Below are 26,088 nucleotides of genomic sequence, written 5' to 3' on the forward strand. Positions count from 1 at the left end.
GGGTCTGAGACCATCAGGAGGTCTTCATCTTCTTCAGAGTGATAAACAGACAGGAGGTGGTATGAGCTGTAAAAATCAGTGTTTATTTCGTCCATCACCCCCCCCACCCCCCACCCCATATTAAATCTCTGCTATAAGTTAAATATTTACATCATTCAGACCCTCACAAAATGATTCAGTATCTTTACAAACAATCTATTTACAGTGTACAAAACATTGCATACACGATGGCCCCCAACACCAGCCCCCCCACACCGACCCCCCCACCAACAAACAGGGTCTTCTTCATGAGTTCAACCCCAGAACAACAGGTTAGTCATCATCAGGAGTCACAGTCAGCTGGTCACATCCGGGACCTTCATCAGTCTATCATAAGGCAGGAGTCCTCCTCACTGGAGCTAATCAATCACCGATCAATCACCGAGCAATCACTGATCAATCAATCAGCAGAAAGAAACTTAAACCAACCAGAGGTTAGTGTTGGTGACAGTAGAGAAGGTCTGGTTAATCGATTGTTAGCATGAGGACAGATCAATGGTTCCTGTTTAAGAAGAGAGGCCTGGATGGAGCAGAGACAGAGTTCACATGGACCAGAGTACCTGGGTTTGATCCAGGTTAAGGATCCTGCTTGGTGGTTGAACATGTAAACAGTATATCTCAGTTTTAGAACTCAGGATTAGCCCTGATCCTGATTAGAGGAACCACCATATCTCCACTATGGCCAGAGCTGGGATAAGGCTAATAACTGGGACCCTAACATCCATATAAACACCATCCTGACTATGGTCAGAGCTGGGATAAGGCTAATAACTGGGATACTAACGTCCATATAAACACCACATCCCCTCTATGATCAGAGCTGGGATAAGGCTAATAACTGGAATACTAACGTCCATGTACAAACACCATATCCCCACTATGATCAGAGCTGGGATAGGGCTAATAACTGGGATACTCATGCTCATATAGACTGTGAAGAATGATCCCATGACTGAATAAATTAAAGGAAGAGGAAATTAAGTTTGTTCCCGGTTCCAGTCTGCCTGTTGTGGAGTGTTTTCTCTTATCAGGATCTGATCAGGTTAATACATTTATTGATCACATTAATAAAGCTGGCCTCTGAATGGCTCAGTACTGTCTCATCTGAGACTCTGACGTAAACATCCTCTAATGCCATGCCTCCTTGTTGCTGATCCCCATAATAATGTCACAGACTCCTCCACCAATAGGAGGACTCTTTGGTTAGTGGGCTGAGAGTGATGAAGAGGATCAAAAACAGACGGTAAAGGAGTTTAAACAAACAAAAAAAAAAAACAAAAAAAACAAAAAAAATCAAAACCTAAGAGCTCTGAACAACCAATCAGAGAGCAGCATGGGTCCAGATCAGCCCAGCAGGAGTGTAACCAATGAGAGAGAGAGATTCTGAGTTTCTGCCCAGCGGTGTGGTTCGGTTCAGTACAGGTTGGCATGTTTTGGGATGGTTAATCCTGATCTAGATTGGGATTCCACAGATGACCATGTACAGAGTCATTATTGTTACAAATCTCTAGAACTCATCGAAACGTTCTAAGGTCCTGACTTATTGATTCAGGGTTCAAATATTCTTCAGTCTTTCCATTCAAAACTGCCTGCTTGTTCTGAGATTTTCTCTGAGCTCTAAATGTACCTCTGTAGAGGATGGACCGATCTATCAGAAACAGGTAGAGGATGGACCGACCAATAGGAAACAGGTAGAGGATGGACGAACCAATAGGAAACAGTTAGAGGATGGACCAATCAGGTGAGCTCTGCCTGTTATTGCTGTGCTGCTCTGCTTTGATCTCAACAAGAGTGTCCTAACATTCTATCACACACATATCATCTAAGCCCTAAAACTCCACCCCCAGCTCCTCCTACAGACTTCATTTTGGCTTTAAAAAGTAAACAAATGATTTAGCTACATTATGCTAGAGTCACTTTTTTCTATCTTGTACAGATTTTTAATAATTCCTGTTCAAGTTTGATGATGATTTTTGTTTCTCAGTCTTTTACTGTGTGTGTGTGACAGAATGTTGGGACTATGTTAGTGAGATCAAGGGAGAACAGCACACAGCAACAATGGGCAGAGCTAACGTGATTGGTCCATCCTCTCCCTGTTTACGATTGATGTCAGAGAAAAACCTAAAATATATTTAGAGAAATTTTGGTACGCCACAGAGAAGAATCTAAAGCTCAGAGATAAGTCAGACATTTAGAGCACAGACAGAAAATCTAAGAACAAAGAGGCGGTTTAGAGACCAGATTTAGGGTTGAAGAAAAATCTTAAACCAGAATCCATCAGTCAGGACCTCAAACTGTTAAAAGAAACCGGCATGATCGGACAAGTTCATCTTGTTGGATAGATATTTTGATGGATATTTCATCCAACAAGATGAACTTGTCTGATCATGCAGGGTTCCTTTTAAAATGGGTTCTAGAGTTTTGTAACAATACTGACACCATAACCATATTTGGTCATCAGCAGTGTCAGACGGATGAAGAAAGCCGCGTCAGCTACAAAGTGTGACATCATAGCAGCTTATGAGGTATCCTCGGTGAGACTAGCTCCTCCCTCTGAGGTCAGACAGGTATCCTCAGTGAGTCTAGCTCCTCCCACTGAGGTCAGACAGGTATCCTCAGTGAGACTAGTTCTCCCACTGAGGTCTGACAGGTATCCTCAGTGAGACAAGCTCCTCCCACTGAGGTCAGACAGGTACCCTCAGTGATAAACGTTAGGATGGTGCAGATCTTAGGACCTTTAAATAATAGCATACTGAACCGAACCGAGCTGGGGGGAAACATTAGATATGTGTGGATGAATGTGTGTGCGTGACGTCTAGAGCAGTCTGGTGGGCGTGTTCTCCACCCAGCCTCCACGTCTGTCTGTCTGATTGGCTCACACAGCAACAATGTTGTTCATCTCCCAGCGCTGAGAGGTTTTACTGCTGTCACAGTTGGCGATGAAGACCGTGTGCAGCAGGTCGGAGCGGTCCAGACACTTCCCTACGACAGCCACAAAAACACAGACATGTTAGAACACAACGCCACCATAATCCACTTTAGACCTATCAGTCATCCCTCTGTGCAACTTGACTGGTCTGAACTGGTCTGGACTGGTCTGGACTGGATTGAACATGTCTGAACAGGTCTGAACTGGTCTGGTCTGAACTGGTCTGAACTGGTCTGGACTGGATTGAACATGTCTGAACAGGTCTGGACTGGCCTGAACTTGTCTCGACTGTTCTGAACTGGTCTGAACTGCCCCCCATGATGCTCTGGTCCCTAATTTTTAAAGAACAGTCTGTCTCAGATGTGTTGAGTTTCCACTGCAGAAAGCAGCCCAGCTCCTGACATGGCTGTTTCAAAATGAAAGCCTAACTACAACATAATCATTTCAGATTTTCTTAGTCATGGTAATTTTTTTGTTTGCCATGAAACAGGAAGTAGTAGAGCCATGAGTCAGTAAAGAGCCAGTTTTTTTTTTGTTTTATAGCTTAAAATCCTCTCAACATTAGTTTTTTGGTCTCAGGAAGTTTAAACGTCATATGTTTAAGACATACTGACTGACTTTCAGAGGAGGAGCCAGCTCAGCCTTAGCCTGTGAGTTTCATCACAAGCAGAAAAAGTTTGTTGTTGTCAGCCCTTTATGAACTGTAAAATTTCTGCTCTCTGGATCAGGAAAACTCCCTATGAGATATTAAATCAAGAAGAACCGCTTGGATTTTGCAGGATTTTCCAAAATTGGTATCAATCCTCTGCTTTTATTTTTCAAATGTTGTGCTAAGATTCATGGCTCTGCTAGTGTTTCAATCTTCCTGTTTCATTGTGAACAAAAATCCCTGACTGAAATTTGAATGCGGCTGAAGCTTCAGCTGACGTGAACCTGCTGGTAGCTGTAAAAGAGGACAACCAACAAACAACGACCACAAAAATTAACTTCCATGTCTATTTTACATTTGAGGGAAGATAGACAAATGTTTAAAAGCCGGAGATTTTCATGTCCTCACAAATATAAAGAGTTCTTGAAAATGCTAGCTTTTCTAGGTTTGTGGTCAATCTGGTAGCACGTTTATGGATGCTGCTTTTCTGCTTATTAGGGTGGGATTACTCAGTGTCAGGCAGGAGCGTCTCCATAGATAGTGTGTTAGTAGCTTAACTACATTTTCCAGTAACTTGGTGGTAGCGGTGTCATTTCCTGAATCAATCAGCCTTTCTGCAGCTTAGCTGAGTGTTCCTTAAGTAGTGCGGGTGCATCCAAAAGCCACTTTTTCCTCCCAATAAAGCAGAAGAGCAGCAGAGCAACAGAGCACAGCTCAGCTCTCTGCCATCCTACCACCATGCAAAAGACGCCAGCTGATCTACGGAACTGTTGATTTCCTACTTCCACGTAACATCACTGTCTAATATGCGAGGATGTGCTGTTCCTGCGGCCGCAAGCAGGAGTTACCTTCGGCGAATTATCTCCGCCTAAAGTCAGATTCCCTAATCACTACGGTCCCCCTCCCCTCTCCTTGACCCTGTGATGCCCTTCCCCAGGGTTCAGGAGAGGTGGAGCGGAGAGGACTTAGGGGGTCCTGGACCCCGGGACTTCAGCGAGAGGGTTCCAGTCAGAAATGTTTTACCCCGACCTAAGCGCGGACACTGACGATGTACCGAACCACGGCGTCACTGTCAATGACAAATACACCCCCAAAGTAACCACACCACAGCTGACGTCTGATGATGTCACAAACCCCGATGATGAAGCAGCAGAAACTCACCTGTTGGTAAGTGAATGAACCGATTCAGCTCCTGAAACACAGAGACAGAGACAGTGATCAGTCAGACTGGAGGTTTCTGGTTTGTCTGGTCTACGCCAGAACCAATCAAAGGCGGTCATATGACCCCCAGTCAGTCTGAATCTCTGGGGCCAGACGCTGAAAGCAGTGTACGAAATACCCGGCCACAATCGGGGGGTCCACCCAAACTAGTACTCCAGTTTCAGGCTGAAGTCTTACACAGCATGCAGTATACAGGACCACAAGTAATGCACAGACGCACATTAAACACACATCACCCAATCTAGCATCATCATCAACAAAGCTGCACACAGCTGGAGGACCACAGAGCAACTCTGCTCTGTGACCATATAGGACACCCGCGCGTCCCTCTCTTGCGGGCGCGCGCTCACACATACACACGCATACGTGCACATATGAACCCAGCCAACCGATGTATGGTGAAGCACAGCAGGTCTATCACAATCAGTTAATTAAGTCTGGGTTTAATAGATTTTTTTTTTTTTTTTGGAGACCCCAACTCACCGATAGATGTGCTAGCAGCAGCCTCGCCAGAATTAGCTCAGGATGTCTCTGCTCCATCCTCATCACTGTTTCGGTTTAGTCTTTTAGATGTGAATCCAAAGTTTTCAAGCAAAGAACTCTGCTTTCTCTTTGACATATTTCGCTGAATTTAAGCACACTGAGTCCACAATTTCAGGAGAGTAACCAAAGCGGTGAGAAATACACAAGCTGTATGGCAAGGTTACGTAAGGTCATTGTTGTGGAGCATTTGAAACAGCGCCCCCCACGTTTGGAAGCTTTATCAGAGACATTATTCTTCCGTATTCTTATATGTGAATAAATTCTTTACAATGAACTTAATTAAAACAAACATGACGTGCTATCAAATGGCATTTGTAGTGACAATAGCAGCTGAAAAATGACGTTATAAATACTTCTCAAGAGACCCCCCAAAATTTTGCAGTTGAGGGTTTCAAGGGGTCTCTTGTGTCAATCAAGGGGTCTCGGACCCCCCTAGACCCCCCGTATGTCGCACAGTGGCTGAAAGTCAGAATGTTCCAAAGAGTTCTACAGAGACAGAACCAGAGTTCAGTCCACTGATACTCAACATAGATGACATACAGCAGTCTGAGTGGACCACTGTCATTTCTGTCATTTCTATTTCATTGAATACTGAACGGTCTAAACTGGAAAAAAGTAGCAAAAATGGATAAAAAGTTGAAAAAGTAGCAAAAATGGATAAGAACTGGAAAAAAGTAGCAAAAATGGATAAGAACTGGAAAAAAGTAGTAAAAATGGATAAGAACTGCAAAAAGTAGTAAAATGGATAAGAACTGGAAAAAAGTAGCAGAAATGGATAAGAACTGAAAAAAGTAGTCAAAATGGGTTAGAACTGCAAAAAGTAGCAAAAACGGGTTTAAACTGGATATAAGTAGCAAAATGGGTTAGAACTGCAAAAAGTAGCAAAAACAGATTTAAACTGGATATAAGTAGCAAAAATGGGTTAGAACTGCAAAAAGTAGCAAAAATGGATAAGAACTGGAAAAAAGTAGCAGAAATGGGTTAGAACTTGAAAGGTAGAAAAAAGGGTATGAACTGGAAAAAGTAGCAAAATGGATAAAAAATGGGAAAAAAGTAGCAAAAATGGGTTAGAACCAGAAAAGTAGCAAAAATGGATAAGAACTAGAAAAAAAAATCAAAAGTGGATAAGAACTGGAAAAAGTAGCAAAAATAGGTTAGAACTGGGCAGTGTCTAAATATGGGCAGAAAATGGCAAAAAAATGACACAAAACTGGAGGAAAAAAAGAGTTTAAAGTGGCATAAAGAAGTAGAAAAATGGGAAGAGAACATTGTGCAAACGGGTAAAAAAAAGAGCATGAATGATTAATTTCAACATAAGAACCCAGCAACAGTTTTACTCTCTGTTCAGCTCCAACATAAAGGAACACAACAATGCCCCTAATATCAATGAATCACAGCTGAGGGAGGGCCCATATGAGGGTTTATCAGGGGCCATTCTCTGGGTTTATCAGGGGCCATTCTCTGGGTTTATCAGGGGCTTAGCTAATTCTGTGTGTGGCCCTGGTGCCGAGTGTCTGAGTCTACGTCTGCTATCAGCAGTCATACATGTGCATGGTTGTTGTTATCGTGTATTTCCTGTCATCAGGACTTCCTCGTAGTCCATCTGTTTTACCTTGAAGTACTTCCAGTCCGTGTGTTGGTTCCTGTCACAATGTGTGATGATAACAGCCGTTTTATCTGGTCCTGTGGTCAGACACTGGTCATACTGCATTAGCTGGTTAGCCTCATTGATCCGGAACAACTGTGAACATGGACAGAATAACTTATCAGTCAGAATAACAGATCAGAGAGAATAACTGATCACAGAAAAACTGATCAGTCAGAATGACTTATCACAGACAGAAAAACTGTGATCATGTGACATGAATCTATGAGGTCACTGGTGGTTGCCTGGGGAGGTTGTGAGTTAGAGAATGACCCTGACAGGGAGTGGAGCGGTCCAAACCAGACCAGAAGCTCCATGGTTCAGTACCTGGTTCCCTCCCATCCTGTGACAGGGTCCGATCTCCACGGTCCCCCCATTGGTGTGTCCCATACTGTCGATACAATACTTGTCGTCTAAGCACCGGATCTACACGGCAAGGAAGGAACACAGCAACAATGTCAACATCATCATCAACAAAAACATGAAAACAAACAGTGAGTGAGCATGCTCAGAGGTCTGTCCTACCTCCCCCCACTCCACATTCTTAGGGGGTAGAGGGTAACTCAGAGGAATGTCGTAGGCGATCTCCTCCATGAACCACTTGAAGCTCTTACAGCGATGCTCCTCCCTGTAGATAGTTCACCCAGTTAATTCATGCTTTTTAAGGTGTTAAGAGTGTTTGAGTTTGATAAATCCTCGCAGATGTTAAAAAATCAACGATTGTGGTAAATAATAATCTAAATATTAAAGACTTATCATAATGATTTCTGCCATAACTGATTAGCTTTCATATCAACAGCTGGGTGGTACCTGAAGCGTTTGAGCTCTGTCAGGTCTCCGTGGGCCAATGAGAGAGTCTCAGGACGGCTGGCATAGAAGTAGTCCTTATATTCATCCCACCACACCTCCACCACACGTACATAGTTCTGTAGAGACACAGTGAGGGTTAGAAAGTGTGTTCCACAGTAGAGGGTTCTAGTAGTCTGGACATGAAGAACACGTCATCCTTCTTCAAACCAAAACAGATAAGCTCAAACACAATTCAGCATACACATACCAGCAATCTGCCCTCATGTGGACTGAACTTTGATGGACACTTTTGGAACAGTGGGTGGGACTGTGGAGGAGCGAGGGAAACTCTTCACTTCAACCCACCTTTCCAAAAGCTGCCAACTCTGGCCTACTATTTGGCAAAAATGGAGGGTAAAAGACCCCAACATCCCAAGCTTCACCAACATTCTAGCATTACTTTTAAAGATGATGTCATCAGTTTAAGTCTAAAAACATTCCATCCCTGCCTTTGGGGATGATGTCTCCTTTAAAGCTCAAAGAACATTCCATCCTTGCCTCTGAGGATGATGTCTCCCTTTATGCTCATAGAACATTCCATCCTTGCCTTAGAGGATAATGTAATCCTTAAATCTTGTAGAACTTCCATCCTTGCTGTTGAGGATGATGTAATCCTTAAAGCTTATAGAACGTTCGGTCCTTTCCTTTGAGAATGATGTCTTCCTTTATGCTCATAGAACATTCCATCCTTTTCTCTGAGGATGATTTCATCCTTTAAGCTCATTGAACATTCCATACTTGCCTCTAAGGATGATGTCTTCTTTTAAGCTTAAGGAACATTCCATCCTTGCCTTTAGGATGATGTCTTCCTTTATGCTCATAGAACATTCCATCCTTTCCTTTGAGGATGGTGTCTTATAGTTGAAACAGGACCAAGTTAAGAGCTCGGTACATCTCAAACATAGTCCATCCTTTACTCTCAGACCAAATCAATGCTCGTCATTCCTCATTGTACAGTCATCTTGGCTTGGAGGTGTTGAAGCATGCTAAAAACACTTCATCAGTTTGGTCTGACTGCGGAGTAAACATGAATAACTCTTCAACCATACAGGTGTTTCAGTGCGACTCAGAGATTAGATTTAGGGCCAGTCCCATTTCTAGCCCTAAGCCCTTATCTTAGCCTCTCCAATGGTTTTGCATGTTTAGGTGAAGGGGTGTCCCAGTTCCCCTTTGAATCAAGGGCCCAGGGCTACATAGCTCCTGAAACTAAGATTTGTCAGAACCACAAGAGAAACCAAGGGGTATGATGAATTTACCACAGGATCATAGCTAATACAACACAAAAGTCACATGTCCAACTGGGCCAGGTGGCTACAGTTTTGATGAGCTTGTTGCTATGGATAAACACAATTGAACATGTTTTTTACATTGCATAAGCTGATCTGCTAGCATTGTTCCAGTGGCACTGACACCAAAAAAACACTTCTCATGTCAACATAGCAACACAGGAAGTTTGGGTTGGGTGTGTGGTGAGCTGTTCTACCTTCAGAGTTGGTGATGATCCCACATGTGCAGGAGGAGGGTTCCCCTGCCATCCGTTCAGCCTGTAGATGTGACCAACCCGAGAGCACGGCACGAAGAGCAGCTGACCACCACACTGCCAGATCTACACACAGTCAGAACACAGCTTTAAAACAGCGATAATAGGGCATTAAAACAGCAGAAATACAGTGGCGATACAGCAGTAATACAGCTGTAATACAGCTGTAATACATCAGTAATACAGTGGTATTACAGCTGAAATACAGGGAGCAGGTGTCGTAGTGGTTAAAGGCGCTCCCCATGTACGCGGGCGGCCAGGGTTCGAATCCGGCCTAAGACCCTTTAATGCATGTCTCTCCCCTACTCTTGACCCTGTTTCCGACTCTAGCCACTGTCCTCCTCTATCTAATAAAGGCACAAAAATGCCCCAAAAAAATCTTTAAAAAAAATAAAATTAAAAAGAAAAAAAAACAGAAATACATTGGTAATACAGAGGTATTACAGCGGTATTACAGCGGTAATACAGCAGCAATACAGCGGTATTACAGCGGTAATACAGCAGTGATACATGTGTAATACAGTGGTATTACAGCAGAAATACAGCAGAAATACAGCGTAATATAGTGGTAATACAGCGGTAATACAGCAGTTATACAGTGGTATTACAACTGAAATACAGCAGTAATACAGTGGTAACACAGTGGTATTACAGCTGAAATACAGCAGTAATTCAGCAGTACTACAGTGGTAATTCAGTGGTATTACAGTTGAACTACAGCAGTAATACAGCGGTAATACAGCAGTAATACAGTGGTAATACAGCAGTAATACAGTGGCGATACAGCAGTAATACAGCAGTAATACAGCAGTAATACAGCTGTAATACAGCTGTAATACAGTGGTAAAACAGCAGTAACACAGTGGTATTACAGCTGAAATACAGTGGTAATACAGTAGTAATACAGTGGTATTACAGCGGCGATACAGTGGCAATACAGCGGTAATACTGTGGTAATACTATGTTAAGACAGATTTCCAAACATTGCCAAGGATGGCCTTACATGTAAGCTTCCAACATCCCTAGCTTCTCCAACAGTTCATCCGATGACTTTAAAGATGATGTCATTCTTCGAGGCCTTTTATGTTTTTTATGGGTGACACCATCATCAAAGGATGGCATTCCATCCTTGCCTTTAAAGATGATGACATCACAGCTAAAAAAGGTCCAACCTTGCCTTAAATAGTATACAGTATATCCTTTAAAAGCATGTTTATGACAACATGAAGGTGAAAAGCTGTTTAAGAGGCTCCAGCAGCTGGAGGCTAATTGACCCCCATTCATTCTTATCAGCATGTAGAGATACCAGTCCACTGTCAGAGAGCCTCAGAGATGAGGAAGGGCTGTTGTTAGAATAGAGGAGGGACACAGAGCTCTAAAGACTAAAGGGACATCAGCTGGTACCTAAATGACACAAATGGATCATTAATGCCAAATTTGAAAGCAGAGTTTTTAAAATTTTACCTTGTAGGATATTTCAAAGTTCTCCCCTCCCCAGATCTGCAGTCCTGGATCATAGAGACCCAGTTCAAAGAAGAAGTCTCTCTCGATGGCAAACAGACCCCCCGCCATAGCTGGAGACCTGCACATACACCGTCACAGAAGAAAAGTCAAACAGGAGCAGAGACCCTGCGGGTGTCAGTGAGAATCAGCACATCATCCCTTCTGATGACGTTCATGAATAATACTGTCAGTCAGTCATCGTGTTAGAACCAGGGATGAGAATGTCTAGGAAAAGTACTCTCTAAAAGTCAGCTCCAATAATTCTAAGAAGACGGTCTTAGCCTTAGAGATCTGTCCAATCAGACAGTCTCAGTCCTACAGGACTGTCCAATCAGACAGTCTCAGTCCAAAAGACTGTCCAATCAGACAGTCTCAGTCCTAAAGGACTGTCCAATCGGATGGTCTCAGTCCCAAAGGACTGTCCAATCAGACGGTCTCAGTCCTAAAGGACAGTCCTAAAGGACCGTCCAATGAGACAGTCTCAGTCCTAAAGAACTGTCAAATCAGAAAGTGCTAAAGAACTGTCCAATCAGAAGGTCTCAGTCCTAGAGAACAATCCAATCAGACAGTCTCAGTCCTTAAGGACTGTCCAATCAGAAAGTCTCAGCCTTAGAGATCTGTCCAATCAGACGCTCTCAGTTCTTAGGGACCTTCCAATCAGACGCTCTCAGTCCTACAAGTATATCCAATCAGACAGTCTCAGCCTTAGAGATCTGTCCAATCAGACGCTCTCCGTTCTTAGAGATCTGTCCAATCAGACGGTCTCAGTTCTAGAAAACTGTCCAGTGAGACGGTCTCATTCCAAAAGACTGTCCAATATGGCGGTCTCAGTCCTAAAGGACTGTCGAATCAGATGCTCTCAGTCCTTAAGGACTGTCCAATCAGACGGTCACAGTCCTTAAAGACTTTCCAATCAGACAGTCTCAGTCCTAAAGAACTGTCATATTATTTAGAGCTAAAGAACTGTCCAATCAGAAGGTCTCAGTCATAGAGAACTGTCCAATTAGATGGTCTCAGTCCTAAAGGACTGCCCAGTCAGACGGTCTCAGCCTTAGAGATCTGTCCAATCAGACAGTCTCAGTCCTAAAGGACTGTCCAATTAGATGGTCTCAGTCCATAAGGACCATCCATTCAGACAGTCTCAGTCTTAAAGATCAGTCCAAGTAGACAGTCTCAGTCCTAAAGGATTGTCCAATCAGACAGTCTTAGTCCTAAAGGACTGTCCAATCAGACACTCTTAGTCCTAAAGGATTGTCCAATCAGACAGTCTTAGTCCTAAAGGACTGTCGAATCAGATGCTCTCAGTGCTAAAGAACTGTCCAGTTAGATGGTCTCAGTCCTAAAGGACTATCCAATCAGACAGAGGGGTTAGAGAGAGAAGAGTAGACACAGACAAAGACATGATGGGTGAAATGTTAAGGACGGGAGGGGGGAGTGATGGTGCCCCAGTAAGACAAGCAAGACAACAACCAGTTAGACCAAAACCTGTAAGATCTAAACCAGAGCTGACAACAAAGACAGACAAAGACTGGACACCAACTACCGTGTAGAGACCACCTAATGACTACCAGTTACACAAAACCAGTATGACAGAACAAGAGGAGACAACACAGACCTCGTAAAGTGGACAACAAAAACCTGTTAGACCAAAACCAGTGAGACGACTACCAGTTAGACCGAAACCATTACTACAAAGACCTAAGGGGACAACACAAACGACTAAGACTGGACACCAGAAACCAGGAAGAGACCAGTAAGACAACATTTAGTTTGACTAAATCCAATAAGACAGAAAACAGAGGAGACCATACAGACCTGAAGTCTGGACACCAGCACCCAGATAGAGACCAGAAAGACAACAATTAGTTAGACCAAAACCAGTACGACAGAAACCAGAGGGGACCACAAAGACATAAAAAGACTGGACACTAGAAACCAGTTAGAGACCAGAAAGACAACAATTAGTTAGACCAAAACCAGTAAGAAAGAAACCAGAAGGGATTACACAGATCTCAAAGTCTGGACACCAGCCCCCAGGTACAGACCAGTAGGACAACAGTTAGTTAGACCATAACCAGTACGACAGAAACCAGAAGAGACCACACAGACATCCAAGTCTTAACCGAAAAAACAGTAAAAGACCAGAAAGGCAACAATAAGTTAGAACAAAACCAGTAAGACAGAAACCAGAGGGGACAACACAGACCTCAAAGACTGGATACCAGAAACCAGTAAGAGACCAGTAAGAGAACAATAAGTTTGACCAAAACCAGAAAGATAGAAACCAGAGAGGACCACAAAGACACACAAAGACTTGACATAAGCTACCAGTTTGAGACCTGAAGGACAACTACCAGTTAGGGACCACTAAGAAGACTACCAATTAGACAAAACCAGTATGACAAAAACCAGAGGAGACAACACAGACCTCAAAGACTAGACGACAAAAACCTGTTAGACCAAAACCAGTGAGACAACTACCAGTCAGACCAAAACCATGACAATAAAAACCAGAGGGGACCACACAGACCTTTGAGACTGGACACCAGCAACCAATAAGAGACCTGAAAGACAACAATTAGACCAAAACCAGTACAACAGAAACCAGAGGGGAACACACAGATGTCAAAGTCTGGACACCAGACACCAGTAAGAGAACAGAAAGACCACAACCAGTTAGACCAAAAACAGTAAGACAGAAACCAGAGGGGACCACACAGACCTAAAAGATTGGACAGCAGCACACAGTTAGAGACCTGAAAGACAACAGTAAGTTAGACCATAACCAGTACGACAGAAACCAGAGGGGACCACACAGATGTCAAAATCTGGACACCAGAAACCAGTTAGAGACACAAAAAAAATGGACACACGAAACCATTTAGAAACAGGACAGAAGAATAACAGTTAGACCAAAACCAGTAATACAGAAACCAGATGGGATGACTCAGACGTCAAAGACTGGACACCAGAAACCAGTTAGAGACCAGTAAGACAACAATTAGTTAGACCAAAAGCAGTATGACAGAAACCAGTGAGGACCACAAAGACACAAAAAGACTGGACACCAGAAACCAGTAAGAGACCAGAAAAAGACTAACAGTTAGACCAAAACCAGTAAGATAGAAACTAGATGGGACGACTCAGATGTCCAAGACTGGACACCAGAAACCAGTTAGAAACCAGTAAGACAACAATTAGTTAGACCAATACCAGTACAACAGAGATCATTCGGCTGGACCCTTTTAGACCAGATTATCACCCCTGACAGGTAAGGCGGGTCCTAAATGACTTTGATGATTAGGTCAGAGCTGTCTGACATTCATGAAAGATTCTGAAAGATTCTAGATTGTAGACCCTTATATCGAACAGTCCAGTTTGTTACTGGGACCAGTCAGGTCTCTGTGATCCTGAAGTCCAATACCATCATAAGCATCCATGAGTGTGAATTAACAGTGGATGTGTCCTACCAGCAGGGACGGGAGCGTCAGCAACCAATCAGCTTTAATCAATCATGGCCTGTCCAGCTGGATTAAACACCTCACTGCTGCTAGGAGCCCGGGTCCGTTCTAGGAGCCCAGGTCCAAGAGCCCGGGTCTGTTCTAGGTGCCTGGGTCTGTTCTAGGAGCCCGGGTCTGTTCTAGGAGTCCTACAGGAACATTTCTAGACCTTCTGTCCTGGTCCTCTCTCAGAGCTCCTTAGCTTACTGAACAATGATGTCATATGTAGATCTGATAACACAGAGACTAAACCATTCAGACCTGAGCTGACCTGGTCCACATCAGTGCGTTTGATTTGTGTACCTATATGGCTCAGTGACAGTCTTCCTATTTCTTTTCTCTCTCTCTCCTAGAGGGACTCTCTTCCAGAGCATGCTCCAGTCCCAGGCACCTCTAGCGAAGTTGTTCTCGTCTCCTCCGCCCTGGGCCGAGATGTCGTACGTCTGTCCGTTGATGGAGTCGATCAGAGGCACCGTGCACGCCGTTCTGACAGGGGCGGGTTGGGGCCATGCATACAGGATACATGGGGGGTGGAGGGATGGGGGGTACACATGCAGGAACACAGGCAGGCAGACAGCGGTGCCCGTGAAAGCAGAGGAGGATGGAGGGGTGGAGATGGAGACACAAACAGAACAGGATGAGTTAGCATGCTAGTTGCTCTGAGGAGTACCGGTAGGGCTGTGTGGTGTGTTTTCTCTTGGCCTTCTCCCTGTTGCTCAGAGGGATTCTCTTCCACAGCAGGCTCCAGTCCCACGCTCCCCGAGCCAGCCCGTCCTCGTCTCCGCCCTGCTGGGGCTCTATGCTGTACTCGTTACCATCAATATAATCTATGAGCGGCACTGTGCACACGGTCCTGCACACACAAACACACACACAGAGGGCCGTTCACGTCGCCAGGAAAAGGCACGTACGTGCGCCGGGTACACTGGTGTAACTGGTGATGACTCAATTTGCCACTGAGCGGCATCAGGAGAATGGTGGCGTAACAGTGCCTCTGCAACGCTTCTATCGATCAGCAGAGATAAACAGCTCTTTGTGGGACGTCAGTTTACCATTTAAGGGATTATACTGGGCTGGCTGTGGGTTTACACTGGGATGGCTGTGGGTTTCATACTAGGCTGGCTGTGGAATTATACTGGAGTGGCTGTGGGTTTACACTGGGCTGGCTATGGGTTTATACTGGAGTGGCTGTGGGTTTACTCTGGGCTGGCTGTGGGATTATACTGGGTTCACTGTGGGATTATACTGGGCTGGCTGTGGGATTATACTGGGCTGGCTGTGGGTTTACACTGGGATGGCTGTGGGTTTCATACTGGGCTGGCTGTGGAATTATACTGGGCTCACTGTGGGTTTATACTGGGCTGGCTGTGGGATTATACTGGGCTGGTTGTGGGTTTACACTGGGCTGGCTGTTGGATTATACTGGGTTCACTGTGGGTTTATACTGGGCTGGCTGTGGGATTACACTAGGCTCACTGTGGGTTTATACTGGCCTGGCTGTGGGATTATACTGGGCTGGCTGTGGGTTTACACCGGGCTGGATATGGGATTATACTGGCCTGGCTGTGGGTTTATACTGCGCTTGCTGTGGGTTTGAAATTCACTAGAATAAAAGTAGAGCAGCCTGAAGGGTCCTCTCACTGAATGTTCACTCAGACAGCCCAGTACAGGCCTTGGTTATACACCATTCTACTGTGCGATGGTCTGTGATGCTCTTAGCTGGGAAGCAGGTCTTCCTCTCAGGGACAGTAAAGAACTGCTTGATGCTGATCAGAACCCCCTGTTTTAGGGTTTAATACTGTGAACAGAATCAGAGTTAATTCAGAGAAAATACATCACATGATCATATGAGAACCATGAATTAAAGGGATACATATTTGCTTTGGTTGGTTATCAAAGATGATAGCATGGATTCAAAAATACAACCAGATATCATTGACTACAGCAGCTTACTCATTATGATCAAAATATTCAGGTATAGTGGTAAAACAACAGATTAAAGCCTGACTTATACTTCTGGGTCTAATCTACGTGCTTACTTAAATACGACCATGATGGCGTAGGCTGTGATGCCATCGACTATTATGGCATAGGCTGTGACGGTGTGCATTTTTACAGCAGTATAAAGCATGCTTTAATGTGTCCTCCTGTTGTCAGCCATATTCAGACAGTACTACAGGTGTATGTTACCTGTCCTTAGATATCGGAGCCACCAGTGGAGCGTACCAGTTGATTCCAACCTCACAGTGAGCATCCAGGTAGATCAGCACCTGAGGAACAAACATGCCATCAGTCACCCAGGGGTCTGATATCAGAGCACTAAGACATCAGGCTTGTTTTAGTAATCATTAGGTGATGGTGAGTCTAGTCAGGTTTCTGACATGCATCTCTGTAGGTGCCATCTTGGAGAGGGGGAGCAGCAGCTCATAGTGAATGTAAGTCTATAACAGTGGGAGGTTTATCTATGGTTAAAATGTTCATAACTCACTGAGGTGTGAAACAGTTTATAGATGTTTGTTTGGCCACAAAGGCCAGACATGTTTTATGATCCAGCCTAATGAGTTTTTATTTTTTTTAAAATATACAGATTTTAAAACCTTAAAGCTTTATCTAAAATAGGATAACTGTGATTCTCTACAGAAAAGTGATATTAAGAGTATAAAGGCCATCATATCAGGATATAATAAAGGAGATCTTAAATTTACTTAAGTGTATAACATTAATTTGAGGTAAACTAATCATGCATTTTTTAAATAAACAAGCTAACACCTCTGGAGTCATACTGTTCGAGTGTCATTTATCAGATACTTTTTTCCACCTGAGAGTAAGAACAACACCAGCAAAGATCTAGATGCGAGAAGACAACAAACGAAGATGCTCTTTAAGTTCTCATGGTGTTTCTTCTTGTCTAGATCTTTGTTTGTGTTGTTCTTGCTCTCGAATGTACGTCGCTTTGGATAAAAGCGTCTGCTAAATGACATTGTAATAGTGTAACAGGCAATGTTTTAGAGACAACCACTGACACATTTTACATAGTCACCAGATAATATGGTCGCCCGTTAAACCAAAACACCTGAATCCTGTCATTTTAGTGTCCATGTCAGTCAGCAGTTGTTGACTGATATTTGATCGTCTGTATGATGTGAACTCAGACTTATGAGCCGCTCTTTAAGTAGGCTACATTACTGTGGTTTAGAACAGAAGGCAGACAGGGTCAGGCTTCCTCTTACTGTGGATAACAGAAACCACAGAGGGCCTTAAAACTATTCTTTGCTGAAAACAGGACAGGATGACTAGCTCAGGGCTCTTTATGAGCTGATACATCCCACCAACATGGTGTTCATTCATTATGATCAAGGATACCCCACCAACATGACCCTCATTTATTATGAGCAGATACACCCCACCAACATGGCCGTCAATCATTATGAGCAGATACACCTCAGCAACATGGTGTCCAATTATTAAGACCGGATACGTCCCAGCAACATGGCCTTCATTTATTATGAGCAGATACACCCCACCAACATAGTATCCATTTAGACCTACAGCTCCTGTGAACGGTGGCCCAGGCAGTCTTTAAGTGTATATATGCATGGTGCCTGCCTCAATGACATCATCAGGTACCTGTCCTTTGCTGGCCTTCTTGGCTCCGATACTCCTGGCCTGGATCAGTCCCTCTCTCTTGTCGTTCCTGAACAGTTTGACCAGACCATTCCACTGTTTGATGTAGTCCTCCAGACGCTCCTTCAGGTGGGCTGGACACAGGCAACATTAATACTACCCTGTTCAGCCTCTGGTTCATGTTAGAGACCCAGCAGAGCAACCTTAAGACTAAACCCCAATCCTCCCAGACCCTACCACCTGTCTGTTTGTCATGGTTGAACACTTAGACATTGTCGGTTCAGTCAGACATTGCTGGCTGAGTCAGATGATGCTGGCTATGACAGACAGTGCTGGTTTGGTTGGATATTGCCAGTTCAATCAGACATTGCTGGTTCAGTCAGACTTTGCTGACTGACTCACTTGATGCTGGCTATGACAGATATTGCTGGTTTGGTTGGATTTTGCCAGTTCAATCAGACATGGGCAGTTCAGTCAGACATTGCTGGCTGAGTCAGATGATGCTGGCTATGACAGATATTGCTGGTTTGGTTTGATTTTGCCAGTTCAATCAGACATGGGCAGTTCAGTCAGACATTGCTGGCTGAGTCAGATGATGCTGGCTATGACAGATAGTGCTGGTTTGGCTGGATATTGCTCGTTCAATCAGACATGCGCAGTTCAGTCAGACATTGCTGGCTGAGTCAGTTGATGCTGGCTATGACAGATAGTGCTGGCTTGGTTGAATATTGCTAGTTCAATCAGACATTGCTGGTTCAGTCAGCCATTGCTGGCTGAGTCAGATGATGCTGGCTAAGACAGATATTGCTGGTTTGGTTGGATATTGCTAGTTCAATCAGACATGGGCAGTTCATTAAGATATTGCCAGTTCAGCCAGACAATGCTGGATCAGTTACTGCTGTTGTTATTGGTGTTTGGTTGCAGTTGCTCCAAGTAAGCAGGGTCAGATATTGATGGTTCAGTCAAACATCACTAGTCAGTAAGTATAAGGTTGCGATTGTTCTCAGTATATAGTTGCCTACCTTTGTTGCTGAAGTCATCGATCAGGACGATTTCAGCCAGGTATCTGCGTGGTGTTCTCTTGATCACACTGTGGACGGTCCTCATCAACGTAGACCAGCCTTCATTGTGGAACACTATCACCACGCTGGAGGTCAGCAGTCGGTCATCATAGTGCCAGTACTTACACCTGCACAGGTGAGACACACAGCAGGTGAGTGAGCTGCCAGTACTAACACCTGCATAGGGGAGAAAAACAGCAGGTGAGTGAGCTGCCGGTACTAACACCTGCACAGGTGAGACACACAGCAGGTGAGTAAGCTGCCGGTACTAACACCTGCACAGGTGAGACACACAGCAGGTGAGTGAGGTGTCACTACTTAGACCTGCACAGGTGAGACAAACAGCAGGTGAGTGAGCTGTCAGTACTAACACCTGCACAGGTGAGACACACAGCAGGTGAGTGAGTTGCCAGCACTAACACCTGCACAGGTGAGACACACAGCAGGTAAGTGACCTGTGGAGGTTTCACAGATCCCTATGGGCAGGAGAGGAATGGTTCAGACCTCTTATCTCATCTTCTTATCTGATCTTATCTAAACTCAACTGGTAAAGGACCTGCCTGTACAGAGCTGTAGTAATAGAGTCTGATGATGGATCCACCCAGGAGTAAACACTCCTCCTCTGGGCTGGTAGTGCTTCTTGCTTCATCAGGGCGGATTTAAAGGTTACAATTTATTGCAACATGCAGAGATATTTCCACAGCCGAGCATCTGCCGAGGGCGTGGAGCGTTTCTACTCAGACCACAGACCAATGAAATGCAACCATGTGCTGGTGGAGGACGACAGCTAAGAATAAGGGAATGTTTTCTCTGTGGTTGTTTCAGGTCATCAGCTGAGGTCACACATTTACCTGCTCTTTCACTTTTAACAGCTTTACTTCATCATTATGAGAAATTCAGAAATGAAAAGAAATCATTGGGTTTCTGTTGTGTAAATACGCCATAGGAGGTGTTTGAAATAGAGAGAGTCCTAAAATTCAAAACAGGAAGTACTACTAAGGAGTAGGCTGGGTGGGGCAGCGATTGAACTGACAACATTGGCAGCCACCATGACAAGTCCAACTAAAATGATCAAACTTAAGAATTTTTCTGCTTTTAAATGCTTTTAGAGATACAACTAAAATTACCAATAACCTGGGGTTATCATTTCCTAATAACTGAGTAATTTCAGAGCAGAAATCCAGATACATTATCTTAAATGAAGTCCAGTGTAGTCTGTGTTTGTACCGGTAGCTGGTAGAACAGAGGGAGTCCTCACCTCTCTCTGTTCAGCCTCTAATTTCCTCATTAGCTACGTCTTTAATGGAGCTGTTAGCCAGGATCAGGACCAGTCTGGTAGCTCTGTCTCCAGAGAAGGTTTAGAATTAGCAGTAATAATATTCAGTCAAACCAGTCGACTGAGAAGGACGACACTCCCTAAGCCCACATCCTTCTGTCTGGAGGATGTTTGCTAAAGGATCTACTGGATAAACCGGATGTAAACATGTCTGTAGATGAATGAATCAATCCTCAACTCTTTAAATGAACATCTTTGATTTAGCCTTTAAAGGAACAGTACGCAGAATTATAGCACTGAAATGTCTGAAAACTGGCTAAACCTTTGTTACTGAAGTGCTTCCCTCACATAGACCAGGTAAAGATATGTGTAAAAAGGTTTAGACAGGTGTAGACAGGTAAAGACAGGTGTAGACAGGTGTAGACAGGTATGGACCCATGAAGACAGGTGAAGACAGAGGGACTCACTCATCGTGGCGGATGTCACTGATGGTCCTGTCCAGGGAGATCATGTCACTGGCCACCATGTTGAAGCCAAACTCTTTGATGGAGGCCTGCACGGCGTCTTTGTACTCTGGACCCAGGACAAAAGCTTTGGCACTCTCTCCTGGACCCCCAGGGACCCCAGGGGGCTCTGGTTCTTCAGACTCAAAGTTACCCAGAATGCCTTTCTTCAGGACGGGGCTGTTGTAGTCATGACTGTGGGGTCTGAAGGTCACATACTGTTGCTGGATCACCTGTTTCTGGTCCAACTGGGGCTCCGGCTTCTTGAAAGTGTCAGACCCTGTAGGGGAAACCAGAAAAAGAGGCATGAGTAGACTATGGACCTGCTCCAGCCTCCATTTCCTACAACCTCAGAGGGACTTGGTCCTGGTTCAAATCTATAGTAGAAAGGGCTTGTCCAGCCTCCGTCTCCTACAGCCTCAGAGGACTTGGTCCTGGATCAGATCTAGGACCAATGATACTAAACCCTTGTCAACAATGGAGCCAAACTGTTAAAAATAAGTTTGAAAGAGCCAGAATCCAAACCTGGGGGCGTTTATAAATTATATTTATCGTATTTCCTCTAAAAAAGACCAGGAGTCAAACTGTGGCCAGGTCCAATACTGAAGCGGGGTTTGTGGTCCACAAAAGCAGATAAGGGCCGCCTCCTTTACAGAGTAGGTTATCAAAAATTATCATGCTTATTGCCGTGTTGTCATTTGAAACCATGCAGATTTCACTGATTGCAGGTGTGAGTCTGCTTTAGACTGGACACCTTGTCTGGACTTGACTGTACAGACTGTCCCATGTGACTCGACTCGGCCAATCAAATCCTTCCCTCAGAGCCCACAAGTAAGACCTGGCTTAAACTAAATAGTTTCCTTCTATAAAGGCCTGGCTCAAACTAAAAAGCCTCCTATAAAGGCCTGGCTCAAACTAAAGAGCCTACTCCTATAAAGGCCTGGCTCAAACTTAAGATCCCCATTCTATGAAGGCCTAGTCCCCTGCAAGTTTTGTGAACAACGGCCCAGGTCTTTATTTGAGGATTTACTGTATAATTATATGTATGAGCAAGAATGCTTACAATGTTAAAGAATCCAATCATTACAAAATTAAAACCTTAACAGGAGCATGCAGAGGGCTGAGTTTTCTTCCTTTTTATCTACTCTCATCTAAGGTCATTACTGGGTTCAAACGGCAGTCTGAACTGTCACTTTTGGTCCCCGTTGTCATGTCAGACACTCATCACTCTGTCAGAGGACTGTCAGGAGCCTCTAGAACCAGTGATTCAACAGTCATGTTCCTCCGATGGGAATATACAGACAGATAATAGAGGCTGACAGTTACATTTATTTCACCACTGAAGATTTAAATTTAACCTACCTAAAGCCTAATGTATACGTGAGAGACAAACTAACTGATGCGACTCTCTGTGGTTCAGTTCTGTGGTCAGAATTTCCCTTTTCTGAGATTTTCAGGGGGAATTATTTTTCACTTTAGACTTAAAAGAACCAAACACTTCACTAAATTTTAGGCCAGCCATCAGGAGGTCAAGTGACCAATTTCATTACCTCTGCATCATGTGATTTTAGTGTTTACATATCAGCAGTCCCCTCTACAGATAAGCTAACATGCTAGCGTAACCACAGGTGTGCAAACACACTCCTACAATGTTCCTTTAGATAACATTCAGTTACTTGACCCACATTTAAAACCTTCTCCTGGAACGCCGCTCTGACTTATACACCGCTCACCAGCTGGGGCTGGTTTAGGCCGATCCGTGAGCTCCTGGACCAGACTTCAAAATCCATAAACGATCCAGTGAGTCAATGGGACGTCCCGTTATGAATGATTAGTGGGAAAGGTTAGATGGGTTCTCACCTTGTTTGAGTCTGATGGAGTTCAGGTCCACCTCCACCCCCTCCACATGAGGCCAGGGTACCACAGGCTTAAACTGGTCTGCAGGGTCCACTTTAGGTAGGGCAGGACCCGCCTGGAAGATAAAACATACACCTCAACAGAAGCTGTGTCACATACATGAATAACTACAAACCTGACTGGATATCAGATCAGGTTTGGTCTATGTGTGGAGGTCAGACGGCTGTTTGGTTCAGTCCAGTCTGTCACTGTAAACCCTGTTCCCTCAGCTGATGTCCATCCAGTCTCACTGGTTTTATGGGTTATCATCTCTTTTTAGAGATCTGGATCACCTCAGTAATAAGAGCTGGTCTATGGCTTCTAAATTGGTTCCAGTTTGGCTTTTCAAATGTGGATTAGATAAGGAGAAAAATGGAAGAAAGGAAACTGGCACTGAAACAGGAGCCAGCTCCTGTCGTTCATGTCAAAGAGCCGGCTCTTAGATCAGAACGGCACCATTACTCAGCCTCATACACAAATACCAACCATCTCTCCCCTGTCCTTTAGGAGCGCTCTCAACAACTTTTCTAAAGTTTCTAACTCTGGCAAAAATGGAGGGAAAAGGCCCCAACATCCCAGCTTCACCAACATTCTTTCTTATGCTTTTGAAGAAGTCATCAGAACTTAAAAAAACACTCCATCCTTGCCTTTCAATAGGGGCCGGTCTAGGCCCATGGTTCTCAGATAGGGGGTATGGGAGATTTTAAAACATATGTCAGATATTTTAGAGAAATAGCACCTTTCTATGCACATCAGGAGCGACATGAATGTGAGTACATCATACACATTCTAAAAACACATTCATGCTGCAAACGCCTGCGGTGTGTTTTCTCCTGTCCTGATAAACAGTGACATTTATTGGAGTGAAAGATAAATGGTGGTTTCTCCCTCTCTCTGCTCCGTGCCTAACGGCACTTTTACTGCACAGGAGGTCAGAGCGGTTTAGTCTCCCTTTTTCATTCACTGTACCAGCCATGTTTGCTGAAAGGAAGGACCGACGTTTCATTCATTCTATGTCAAATATGATCAATAATAGTAATAAAGGTACAGCATGCATCATGTATAGCAAATGTGAATTCATTTTCATAATTTTAATTTTTCACCAGACTCTGATATCCATAGAAAACACCCAAAGTAGTTTTAGTTGAAATAATTAATTCCACTGGCCTACAGTCACTGATACATCCTATCAGGTCAAACAAGGTCATTATCTCCCACAATGCCTCTCTGCAAACATTGAAAAATGGTGAAATTTGGCGGCATTTTTTTTGGTGTGCAATTAGTTTTACCTCTGAATGACCGAATTACAGAAGAATTAACAGGATTTCTTATTTCTGAATTGCAGTGGCAGTAGAATGAAAATAAGCGGTTTTAATGGTAGTCAGTGAGGCCTAAAAGGGCTTTAGGAGGGAGAGTGTGTCTACACAGTGGAAAATTCTGTCTACACAGTGTGGATCATAAAATTTCAAAAATTCATTAAAAAATGAGCATCTTTGTCAATCTTAGCATGATAACTGCCAAAGTAAGAGCAGAAAATACGATCAAGCCCTAGAAGGGCTCTAGGAGGGCCTGAGGGTTAATACGACAGTTTATATCAAATTTGCAAAATGAGTCAAAATCATCACAATTAGATACTTTTTTCAAAATTGTCCAGCCCTAGTTTAATCAAATATTGTGTTGGTTGTAGTATAGAATGAAGTATTGCTTGTTTTTGTTGGAAAATACATGAGATGAGAAACTTAAGCTATAATCGCATATTAAATCGCAATACTGGGTAAAAAAAATCAAAATTAGATTATTTTCCCAAATCATTCAGCCCTAGTCTACACTGTCAAAAAACACTGGAAACACTTTCACATTTTGACAGTGTTTTAAATGATCAAATCTCCGTTAGTCATAATTTAACAAGAGATAGATGTCTGCACTACAAACATTAGGTGGCAACTTTTGGAAAAGTAGAGAGGACTAGCAATGAACAAGGCAAATAAGATGGAAAATTCTGGAAAAGTGGATAGAACCTGCAGTGGCCAAGGCAAATAAGTTGGCAACGTTTGGAAGCGTGGGTAGATATGTGGGAAAGTAAGAGCTTTCAGGTGGTGCTCGTTTTAGACGGTGTTCAGAAGTTTGCCTACATCCTAAAATGATCACTGGCCAGTATTTAGTTTGAAAACATACTGATATTTGTTAAAAACGTGATAAATTGCCCAGTTCTACTATAATGACCATGTCTTGAGGAGTATTAGGCCCCAGGTAAGTTCCTACCTGTGTCTAAAGGTAAACCTCTGATGTCATCAGTAGAGACCTAGAGGAGGGCTGTGATTGGCTGTAACATTAGCCATCATAAATGTGCCCTATGAACATAAAGGTATCTCCTATCTCTCACTGGACCAACCACCTGCGCTCACCTGAACTCGTGTCACTTGGAGAGACAGATCCGGCTCGGTGACGTATGACGCCAGCATGGTGACGTATGCGGATGTATATCCTGGTCTGCTGTGATTATTACAGTAATAAATCCTCTACTGTGATAATAGTAGTGAGAGATACTCTCCTTAAAACGGTGCATTCATAGTTATATTAACGCGAATTAGCCTCATACTGAGACTACAGCTGGTTAGCATCCGCAGCTAACTGGACCACATCTACAGACAGTAAGGAGGCTAACAGTTAGCCTACTATCTACCATAACTCACCTGAGAGTCTCTACACCTGTTAGGGAAACGGTCAGCCCTCCTACCGGGAGTTTCAGAGTCATAACGGTCACACCGACATCAACAAAACAAACTTAACACCATCTACTCTGTTGTTAGCCCCTTAGTTAGCCTCAGGTAGCTCACCTGTCTCAAAAAAAAGTTCTCCTCGTTGGGTTTGGGGGATAGGGAAGACCAGAGGACCACCAGAGCCAGGAACGTCCCGATGACCACCAGAGACCTCAGGAGGAAGCCCACCTTCAGCCTCATGCTGGAGCTAGCCGGGGGAGCTAGGCTAGGTTAGCAGCTAGCTATTGCTACAGCTGCTGGAGCCGGCTGGAAGCTAACTATGCTAACCGAGCTAACAGCTAACTCTGGTCTGCTCCCGTCTATCCCGGTGATGATCAGGGATCTCCTCCAGGATCTGGTCTCTGTATCCGGGCTAAGTCTGACTCGGTCCTCCCTGACCCGGGTCCGGCAGAGTCTCAAACACCTGAGTCAACTGTAATCTTGATCGATAGACTGATCGATAATGCAGTGATCTGATCCCTCCTGTCTCCAGGTCCCGTCTTCAGGTCCTGTCCCGGATCAGCAGCAGGTTATTCCGGGTTTGTTTCTCC

General features: G+C 44.0%; 1 protein-coding gene across 2 annotated transcripts; it reads right to left on the reverse strand.

Annotated features, from left to right (window-relative positions):
* Nucleotides 1-280: 280 nt before the first annotated feature.
* On the reverse strand, nt 281-26,088 carry galnt7 (UDP-N-acetyl-alpha-D-galactosamine: polypeptide N-acetylgalactosaminyltransferase 7). 2 transcript variants are annotated; one of them, XM_041784973.1, is made up of 15 exons: nt 25,616-26,088; nt 22,743-22,854; nt 20,847-21,162; nt 19,065-19,231; nt 18,046-18,176; nt 16,609-16,688; nt 14,722-14,904; nt 10,880-10,997; nt 9,359-9,481; nt 7,837-7,952; nt 7,552-7,654; nt 7,354-7,452; nt 6,994-7,122; nt 4,779-4,809; nt 281-3,021 (listed from the first exon to the last, which is right to left on the reverse strand). In XM_041784973.1, the coding sequence occupies exons 1-15, from the start codon at nt 25,736-25,738 to the stop codon at nt 2,915-2,917; spliced, it is 1,938 nt and encodes a 645-aa protein (XP_041640907.1). In that variant the 5' UTR covers nt 25,739-26,088; the 3' UTR covers nt 281-2,914. The 2 variants fall into 2 exon arrangements, with proteins under 2 accessions (XP_041640907.1, XP_041640909.1); XM_041784975.1 differs by lacking the exon at nt 14,722-14,904 and adding an exon at nt 15,089-15,271.

Source organism: Cheilinus undulatus, linkage group 4 (genome assembly GCF_018320785.1).
Source record: "Cheilinus undulatus linkage group 4, ASM1832078v1, whole genome shotgun sequence".
NCBI classification, from domain to species: Eukaryota; Metazoa; Chordata; class Actinopteri; order Labriformes; family Labridae; genus Cheilinus; species Cheilinus undulatus.